Source organism: Lepidochelys kempii, chromosome 9, assembly GCF_965140265.1.
Source record: "Lepidochelys kempii isolate rLepKem1 chromosome 9, rLepKem1.hap2, whole genome shotgun sequence".
NCBI classification, from domain to species: Eukaryota; Metazoa; Chordata; order Testudines; family Cheloniidae; genus Lepidochelys; species Lepidochelys kempii.
The window spans coordinates 102,378,019-102,388,724 of record NC_133264.1 but is presented as its reverse complement, the minus strand read 5'-3'; the positions used below and the strand labels follow the sequence as shown (position 1 = coordinate 102,388,724).

The following is a 10,706-nucleotide window of genomic DNA, read 5'->3' as shown; positions in this document are numbered from 1 at the left end:
GTGAGACAGAACCAAGAGTGGGCTGTGGTCAAGGGACATAGGAGGTTCTGTGGGCAGTAAGGAATCTGTACAGTTAGTTTAATTTCACCATTTTGAATCATTCAACTAGCATGAAAAACTCCACCAGGAATTGATGGAGAAGGTTTTGGATTTCCCATTTGCCTAGGGACAGAAAGTAAATGTATAGAAAATAGGCAGCTCCTTTCCCATGAATGGCGCACAACTAAATCACCAGAAATCAAGTATGCACTGAGAAACAGTAATCAGAAATCTGGAAACAAGGAGCCAAACAAGACGACTTTGCGCTATTCAAGTGGGACCAAGTGCCAGCCCCACGTGTCCAGCTCAGGATCACAGGTCCTCTAAAATGCTTAGACTAAGCACTGAGAGAGGATGATTGATCTTCCAGGTCTGTAGGCACCATGCATACAAGTGGCTGTGTATAACAAACTCCACGCTGTGGCTCCATAGTCTTTTTGCATTACCCTATTAAATCTATGGTGGAGGACTCTCATAAGTCACTTTGTATAACATCTGGTATGCACCCAGTGCTTTAACGAACAGAACAACAGGCTCTTGCTCCAAGGAGCTGACGACACAGCCAGAGGGACAGGGTTCACATTCTCAGGGAAGGACAAGTATTCCCACCACATGTGCCAAAGGGAGCTGAAGGGGGGTGGAAATTATTTTTGTTGTTGGGCTGTGATTCAGCTTGGATGCAGAGAAGGCAGTGTTTTCTGAGCTCAGAACGGAGAAAACTCCTGGCTTCAAATTAACTCCCTATGAGACTTTGAGCACATCACTTAACCTCTGTTCAGATTTCCCCATTTGTAAAGCTGGGCTGAAAATCCTGACCTACCTCCTAGGGCTCATAGGAGGGTTTGCTAAGCACTGTGACGTGCCTGTGTCAGCTTGGGGGCCTCTCTTTGGAGATGGGGCCTTGCTGCGCCCCTTGAGAGCTTGTGTTTTATTTTTGGGCACTATTAGGAAGCGGTAAGTTAGACTGCTATTTGACTCCCTTTACCTCCTGAAGGGGAACGCTTCCCAACGTCCAGATTCATTTAGGCTCTGTACACACCACACGGCATGACAACAGTGGTATTTGCTGAGTGCCAGTATGCTCCACAAGCTGGACCCCTAGACTGAGATGCTTACAGTCCAGTCAGACAGAGCCCCCAGAAGTCCACTGGCAAGATGGTGCCAGCTTAGAGTGGTTGTTCACATTAGTGGTGCAGGCAAGTTTCAGTGACAAAGGTTGATCTTCATGGGCTTCTGGGAAGGAACGTGTTTGCAGGAGGGATCTGAACACAGACAGTCAACACCTAGCAAGCTAGAGCAAGAGTTATTTGGTAGCCAGGCATTTCCAAAGAGACGCTGTCCCTACAAACCTGTGGGCTGAGGGACATCGAACCAAGACCACATCATAGCTGTGGAACCAGTGAACCATGGCATTTCCAGCCTAAAGGATTCATAACTTGTGCCAGGGAAGGGAGGCTACAAATTCAGGGTCCTAGCCTGCTTCCACTGACTCAGAAACTACAGGTAAGGGCCCATAAATGGCTTCACTGAATAAAACGGAAGTTGTGTTTTTAAGACTAAGATCTTCAGCCTTCTCACTGATACACTGAATTATAGATTTCGGTGTTTTCACCTTCATACCTAAATACAGAGAAATACACAGTATTTTCTGACCTTTACTAGTGTTCTCCATGGGCTTTTCTAGAAAGCCTTCTGCTATTTCTTGCCCATCCTCCCTGCTCCCATTCAACTCCCTTTCCTAGGATCTCTACTCCCTTCAGCCATACTTTTCATGGTCCATTATCCCAGCTGCACTGCTGCTCCCTTCTTGGGAGCTCTCATCCTCCATCCTCCTGTGCTGATCACTAGCCTCAGGCTATGGATGAGATTCAAAAGTTTTACCAGGTGCAGCAGATAAAAGCAAATACCTCTGGATTGCTGGACATTTGGAGAATCTTCTACAGTTCTTGACTGGACTCTCTCTGCCCTGTGCTAGTTGGCTTTTGCTCCAATATCCTCCAAACCTGCCCCTCTCACCTTCTTCTCACTTGCCCCATCCTCAGCACAAACCTTCACTTCTTTTTTATTTCCATTTAGTTGCTCCACCTCCTGAGTAAACCCACCCCCAAAAACCTGTGGAGCTAGCATGCCATTTCTTTCCATCACATTGGTCATTCTGCTTGTGAGTTCTATCCCAGCTCCCACCCTGTGGGTGTCCGGTCTATTTAGACTGCGAGCTTCAGGGCAGGGATTGTCTGCTCCTTTTTGTACATTGCTCAATGCACCTTAGGACCCCATTCTTGGTTGGCCGTTAGGCAATAATAGTTTCTAAGGACTGAACGCAAATAACCAAGAGACACAGGAGGGGGCAGTACACATGCCCTTTGCTTCCCTCCTCTTACACCTGAATGTGAAATTGCTGTTTTATTCCTGGGGGAATTCTGTGAACAATATTTTAAAATTCTGCAAAATTCTGCATATTTTATTTGTCAAAACAACACAATATAATCATGTCAGTTTCAGTTATTTTGGAAATTTATTTCAAAATACCTGTCAGCAAGTAGGTCTGTAATAATACAGACAAAAAAAATTAGGAACTGCTTTTTGACAAATAGATTCCTTACTAGACAAATTAATATAGAACTCTGAGTAATTCATTTAAAATACAATACAAAAATGTATTTCCCGCAGCCCTCAGAAGCAGTGCAAAGGCTTGGGGGAGTCAGGGGTAACAGAGGTCGGAGGAGCTGAAGGAGCCTGGGAGTGAGCCTGGAGGGTTATTGGATGGGAGAAGTATGGAACAGGTGTTTTTATGGGAGGGGGGGATTGTTAGGGAGTTGGGGAGCCTCCCCCATGCAGACCCTGACTGACTACTAGCCTCTCCCATTGACTCTGGCAAATCTGCCCCCATTCCCATGTGTCCCTGCAGCCTCCCTTTCCTCTTCCCATGTGGCCCTGCAGCCCCCTACCCCCCCCAACCCATTCAGCCCCTGGCTAAATGCTGTCTCCCCATTAGCTCCTGAGCCCCCGCCCCAGTCTGTCCCTCCCATTAGCCCTTCTGAACCCCAGTTTGTGACCCCCCCAGCAGCCTCGTGTGCCCCACTCTGCCCCCACCCAACATATCCCATGCCTCCTAATCTGTCTCCATGGGCAGGATACTGTGATGAATGCAGCCAGCTGCTGGCTGTTACTGCCAGTCAGCCACTGCAGTCTGTTCTGGCGCCACAGCAGCCTCTGCTGGGCTAAAGGTGGAACTACAGCTCTTATAAGGCAGAATGTATTTTCTGCTCAGAAAAAAAAAATTCTGCGCCAGACATGAATTCTACACACATGCAATGGTGCAGAATTCCACCAGGACTACTGTTTAATGCAATTCACTGAGAATGATGTGGGGATGAGAAGCTTCCTGCTGATGTCTGATAGCAAACTTCAGAACCCATTACAGATTTCTGCTTCTTTACTGCTGGGGACATCAACTGTGGTGTCTCTGGCGCACATTTCCCATAGAATGTCTCCCAAATCCCTATGCCTAGCACTTACCAGATTTGTTTCAATTCATCCAAAATTATCCTGCATCTCTTGTTCCATGGTCCAGATGGGAAAGCTAAGCAGCAATGCTCTGGACACACATCAGTCCCCCGCCGCATGCATCCAAAGTATGGCCAGCTGTTGGCCACAAATCCTTAGTTAGATTCTACCCTCTGATAAACATTCCTTAGTATAATACACAGCTGCTTTCAAAAAGACATGGCATCTAATCAGAAGACCGCTCATCTGGTTTAGCCCCTTCAAGACTCTGCACTGCGCACAGTACATACACTAGATCAGGGATAGTCAATTATTTTTAGTCAAGGTCCAAATTTCTTGCACAAGGTACAGTCAAGATCCAGCCTCCAGAGAAAATAATTAAAAAAATGATAAGTAATTAAAAAGATTTCAGGGGCCGTTCAAAAGCATCTGGCAGTCTTGATCTGGCCTACAGCTCGCCTACTGCACTAGATCATGGGTCATGCATTGCCAAACGAGAGAGGTCCCAGGAGGGAAAAAGTCAAGACTGCAGCACTAGTTTATGCACCCCAATATTCAGCCCCCTCCTAAAGCAACCATGAGCTTTGGAAACCCAAGTCACAATTATAGGATTTGCGATTTCTCACAGAGTGGAAATATTCCCAGGTCAGAATGAACCAGGGCTGGTGATGCACACAATGGTCACAACAAAGCTTTGCTATGGATATTGTCATGCATTATATCAGAGCAACTGCCACAGAAAAGAATCACTACCTCTCAGTCTTTGCCCTTGGGAAGTACACAGAAGCAACGTCTCAGAAACTACACTGTACCAAATCTGGGTGTTTCTACCACCACTTAATGAGGTTGTCCTCCCAGCCCACAACTGACTTTTCATTTAATTTCTGAGAGACTCAAATGAACAAACGCACAGTCACAAACACTTACAGTGTTTGAACTAGGTCCAGTGATTAATTCCTAGGAGAGGGGAGAAGGTTTTGCTGGTTAACTCCACTAGGGAAGGGATCTTTTCTCAGTACAATAAATGTAATACTGCTGTCAAACGGAATGCTCCTTATTTTTTCAATGCAGACAGTCTGCAGGGTTCACAGATGGGCCACACAACCCCGACCATATGCCTCAGGAGAGGGAGTTAATTCTATCCAAGTATCTGCAGCTAGCATTACATCAGTGTGTTCATGGGTCTACGTGTCACAGGCCCAGACAACAACTATCCAAGTCTCTCCAGATCACTGTTCAGTTTGGCATGGTTTGCTGCCCAATAGTTTCTCAGACTTTATTATTGTTGAACGTACAACTTATAAGCTTCCTGAAGGGTCTAGAGTATGATCCTAACACTGACCTCAGAGGTTTCCCACTTGGTAACACTACTGTTTGCCAGACAATATCCAATCCATGCTCAGATATTTTTATTTAATTGAGATTTTTTTATTTCTTGTGCAATTATGTCTCGCTGAAATCCAAGTCTACAATATGCATAGCAATCCCACGATTTAACTGCCAAGGCAGTAAATCAAAGTGCTATAAACTAAGGTTTATTCCATCCCTCTAGATTAGGTTGTAATTCCTTGGCAAGAGAAGAATGCCATTTTTATCTCTGGCCCTTGCATGCAGTTATGACAATATTCTCTCTTCAATCCTCAACCAAACTGATGTCAGTGGAAGGTCTGCACAAATATCAGGGTAGAAACTCAGTAGGAAGACATGCTCCCACTAAGGAGAGCCACTATTTGTGCTCCCAGTGTATCTACCTTCCTGCCCCACCCCACCCCACCCACAAGTTTTCTCCCTTTACCCTTGTGTTTACTCTGTTCTTTCCTTTGCATTGTATTGCCTTCCCTTCCCTGCAGCAATTACCAATTCTCTGGCCCCGCCTTCCATTCCACCTGCTGAAGGTGTTAGTAATGAAATACTAAATATTGACATTTAGTCTTAACAGACTGTATAGTTGATATGTCAATGGGATTAAGGGAAGGGCAGGGAGCCACTGTGCCATGCTGTCTGGAGACTCAGGCAGACAGTGTTGCACTGGTTACATTCAGGTCACACTTGGAATGGTTGTTTCACAACCATGTTTGCTAGGAACTTTGTAAAATTAAAGCAAACATTCTACAGAATCTGGATACGAACAAATCAGGTGGGCTGAGGTTGACACCACTGTTCTACATACACAAAGTAGCACTTTACCTATGAGATCAGAAGAATATGCTCTGACATCACAAGCACAGCATTATGGCTACTGTATGGAGGAGAGGCTCTTATCTGTTGTGCAGTCTTCTTCGGTATTGAGGAGCTCACCAGAATCAAGCTGTTAGCCAATGCCAACACTAATGTAGTGTACCACATGGCAAATTAGAAACAATTTCTAGTTAAAAATACTTCTGCCTTAAAATGTTGCATTAGAAGAACTTGTTTTTATAAATGTATTAGTTTGTGCTGCTTAGCTTCCCTTCTGAAGCATGAAGATGGCGGGTTTTAGTTGAACTAATCCTTCAGGAAAGGGTGAAACATTCATCGGCAGGTATCCAGCCAGACAAAGCCCCAAACAATTCATTCCTGAAACTAGTGTTTTTGAAGCACACTACACAGGGACATCAACTCACTTAGACTGCTGCATCTTTCACAGAACAAGCAATTGTCAGTCTCACTGGAAACCTGGGCACCAGTTTTCTGAACTGCCACTTCATTAGTGGTGTGGGAAGCAGTTCTCTCCAAATGGTTCAGAGAACAAATTAAAGGAACTAACATGAAGCCACTCAGCATTTACTGCTTAAGATTGGGTAACTGACATTTGAGAGTCCCATTAAACTCCTGCTTTTAATAATCTCCCTCCAACAGCACGTTGGAAGATAATGAGAAATGTTTCAAAAAGTGAAAAGCCATATGCAAACAAATGACAGATTGATACCACCCACAGTTGGCCAGAAGGTGGGTGTCTTCCCCACAAAAACCAGGAGGCCCTAGCAGAGTTTACCAGACAAGATGATTTGAAGGAGCCTTTTTAGAGGCATGTGATTTAGAGACTTGATGGTAATTGAAAAGAAAGCCCCCTCCTCTCTTTCCCTGAAACCAAGACAAAAATGTTTCTAGGCTTTTATTCCCACCCACAAACAGGTCCTCTCACAAAGGGGATTCTAACACCACATTCTAATGCCCTCTGAAGCTAGCAATTTAACTAAACTCCATTCTCCACAGCTCTCCAGTAGGAAGAGTTTATTTTATTTTCTAAAGTATTTGTCGCCTTCTCCTAAACACGGAATATCACTTACAGATCCCAGGAAACAACCAACAGTTGTGCAGTGCTGCCCAGTGACAATACCAGAAGGAAATCCAATGGCCAGGCAAGCTGGGTCTGGGGAGGTGCATTCTAAGCAGAGGGAAAATCCGAGTGGGTCTCAGTCACACAGGGTCAGAGGAAAATCCGACACCGCTATCCAGAGTCCAGATCCAGCATTATTCGACACCTACCTTACTCGCACTCCTTCCCTTACTGAACACAGCCACAATACACTTGGCTCCCAAAACCAAGTCAGGACTGCTGCATGTGATCGAAGAGCAATTCTGACAACATCAAAGCTATTCAAGGAGCAAGTTGAGAGACTCTGGCAGGTTAGGAAAGAGGGATGTGTGCTCAGAGGCCAGATGCCAAAACAAGCTTCCTAACTCATTTCTGGGATTGAAGGGAAGCCCATCCTGCTCCTAAGAAGGACTTGCTTTTCAATCATAGGTGCGCACTGCATGAGTGAGAAAAGCCTCTGCTAACTCCATCAGTGTTGGCAGCAGCTTCCATGGCTAAAGCAAGTCAGTAATTACACCAGATTTGTGCAACCTCACATTTCTTACAAGGTATAGAGGGGCCATGTTTCCAAAAGAAAATTGTAAATGCAGGAAAGCTTATGCAGGGAAGTCTAAGCTGCAAGAATTATAAACAGTATCATCTTATCTCCAGAATAGCTGGAACGACATAGGAAGCGCAAGGGCTCAGGAGCTGTATGCAGGTACACTGTCACCCAATGGCATAGGGAGGCATTACTGTTTCTTTTTAAAAGCTATAAGGAGAGAGAATATGGCATTGCACATTAAGTGTTTCCAGGAAGTTCTGACACTAGAGTGGTCTCACAGATCTACTCTATAGACAGCATTTTCCCAGTCCAAAAGTTTAATTAAACCTGCACAGAAATGCCAGAGAGAGCATCCTCCAGCACTCACTGTGAAGAGCACACAGATCAAGCCATGCCACTAACCAGACTCCAGCAGCTCAAGAGACAAGAAAGCAAAAGGACTTGAAAATTACAAGTAGCTTCAATACCATCTACCTCTGAAGCTCATTTCTCCTCTAGGCAGGGCAGCCACAGTAGCTTTCAGCAATCAAGATACTGCCACTTTTTAAACAGATGTACCTCACTAGTACAGAACTGGGCATTTGAGGTCTGCAAGGGGAACATCCCAGCTCAAGCTGGCAGCGTCTGTTAGAAATCTACAGAGTATTTGACAAACTTGCCTACCTTTTTGTATTCCTGAAGTTAACTTGGTACCCAAGTATGGTTGGAGGCCTGGGAGGTGTTGGGGTAGCTGGGAGTAGACAGAATGGGTTCAAAGTTGAAATCCAGTCCTTCTCCATCCATGAGGTCACTGTTGATTATGTAATCCACATCACATTCAAGGTTCTCCATGTACATGTCAACGTCCAGGTCAGTGGGCAGCCTGTCCTGGTTCACTCCAAAGGGGGCAGAGCTAACAGAAGAGAGAAGTGACTGGGTGCCCTGATGGACTGCTTGGGCCGTTGGTGCTGGGACTGGGGCCTTCAGAGTGGGCATGCTGGCTGTGTTTTGAGGAGATGCCACCGCAGAAAGCATAGATGGCAAAGCACTGACACTTATTGACTCTGACTGCTGCTCCAAAGGTTTTTCTCGTGGGTTGACTGGGCTTGTTTTATTCTGGGTGACTTGTCCACCTAGAAGCAGAAAAGTCTGGCTGTTTAGCCTGCTTCCAGTTTGAGGGAGTATCGGATCCACCTGAGTCATCATCACATCGCTGGGAGGTGGAGAGCTTGATGTCAGGAGAGCTTCAAGGGTCTGAGGGCCAGAGAAACGGTTAACAGAACTCTGCAGTGAGATATCAACAGGGTTAAACAGAGAGGTGCCAAAAGTAGAGGTCTGACCAGCTGAATTCTGGGTCCTCAAAGAGAAGCTGGAATCTCTCTGGACTGAGCCACTTGAGGCAGACTGCTGGGTGGGCAGCATAGATGAACTGGGTGACATCAGGTTTAACCCATCAATGAGTTCAAGCTCCTCAGCCACGGTCGGTGGGACGTTGCTGGATGCACTGGAGTACACTAGAGAAGGGAGAAGCTTTTCATCTGGGAGGTCGTCCTGCTCAGGCATGATAGGAGACAGCCTGGCACTAGTGGTACTCGCATTGGAACTGGTTCGAGGCCGGAAACTGGTCCACACATCGGAGTCCTCATTATTCCTTGATGATGGGCTCCCAGGCCATTTGGGGAACTGGGAGCCAGGGCTGTCGACAGTAGCTTCCGGAGCTGCTTGGAGTGAGGCCTTCTTTTTGGATGCTTTACCTCTGACTTTTGCCAGTTTGCTGCTGTTGTCCATGGAGGCAGCTCTCCTCCTTGGTGCTTTCCCACTTTTACCACCTTCAGGATTGAGCATCCACCAAGAACTCTTCCCTGTAGCTTCATTATGCACTTTAATGAACTTGCTGTGCAGGGATAAGTTGTGTCTAATAGAGTTCTGAAAAAAACAGAAAAGACAGCACGTTAGCCCCATTTGTACAGATTACATAAACAGATCCGATTCCTCATCGGAAGCTTGGCATGCGCAGCATATATATTCCTACTAGATTCCACTTTGTAGAGAGACTTGAGTTTCTAAAGGAATCTTGAGTGTTAGGAGTTTCTTCAGAGGGAACTAATACCAAACTCAAAGGATGGAGCAACCTTAACTGTGCTAGAGAGCATGAGGCCAGCATAAGGATTCAGTAGACAGCATCGTCCTGAAAAAAGCAACCAACACTGAAGAATGTTTATTGAGTGAGTATTAAAGATTTTGTAACAATGGAACAGCTGAATGCAATGAGCACAGGCTAGGCAGCTTCCATAGCACAGCTGCAAATTTACTCTCCCATCCAGGAAGACCTAGCATGTCCCTTGCAGATACAGCCATGGCATGTATATATGATGGGTCAAAACAAACTTAAGTGTAGTCCTAAGGAAGAGGGATAATGGGTGGGGAGTGGCTTCTTACAATGGGAGCACACCATATGTGAAAACCTTGGCACAGCAGTGAGGGAGAAAGACCCTGAACTCAGTAAGACCACTACCACACTCAAACACTTAGAAAGAGAGAACGAACAGGGTAATAGGAAGTAAACCTTATTTTGATGCCTTCATCTAGTGGGGGACATGAGTCACAGCCACGGTTCTGGAGGTTCCCCATCCCACCCCACAAAGAGGAAGCCACTTTTCAGCAATCTGTATGATCACTATTGGGGGTGGGGGCGGAGAAAGAGATCAATGATAATACCCAACCAGAAACACAGCATTTGCACCTCTCATTCTATATACACCTACCCAGGCCTAATTTGATCTTTCCATCTAGCAAGAAAATACTTTTCCACTGCCTTCCTAGTGCTCCTGAAAATGACAAACCGAAACACACATTCTGTCTGCCATTATCATAGGTACCAATAGCTGCAGGCGAAGAGTGTCTAACGAGTGACACTTCAGACCCAACAGAAGAAGTTCCCATTGTTTGAGCGGGTCCTACATAAACACAAACTTTTCTTCCCCAAGTTTCGCAGTGGTGGATTTGTTTAATGTTTATCTTGAACTAGTTAAGGAAGCCAAATTTTTCCTGCTCTAAGAGGCTATATTGCTTCCATGACAGGGATCCCCAGGCTGCCTCAACCCAGTATAAGATGGAGCAGATTGCAGAGGCCCCCAGCTTTAACCCATATAGCCAAGACAGTCTGAACGGAGTTAACTGGGTGCTCCTGTTGCCCTCCTTACATCCTCTCCCACCCCAGCCAAGCTACAGCTCCTTTTCTTTCTCCCAACTGCTTATCAGCCTCTCCCCCAACCTCTACCCACTGCTGACAAAGAAGAATCCCTCAGAGCAGGCAGAGTTCCAATAACCCCATCATGG

The 10,706-nt window shown here is 45.8% G+C and overlaps 1 protein-coding gene across 1 annotated transcript in view; it reads right to left on the bottom strand.

The window, feature by feature from the left end:
- The window catches only part of FOXO4 (forkhead box O4), a 31,094-nt gene that overhangs the window by 7,272 nt on the left and 13,116 nt on the right, over window positions 1-10,706 (bottom strand). The window contains 1 exon segment of the mRNA XM_073358640.1: window positions 8,052-9,293. Coding sequence (XP_073214741.1) covers window positions 8,070-9,293 — 1,224 coding nt within the window. The 3' untranslated portion in view covers window positions 8,052-8,069.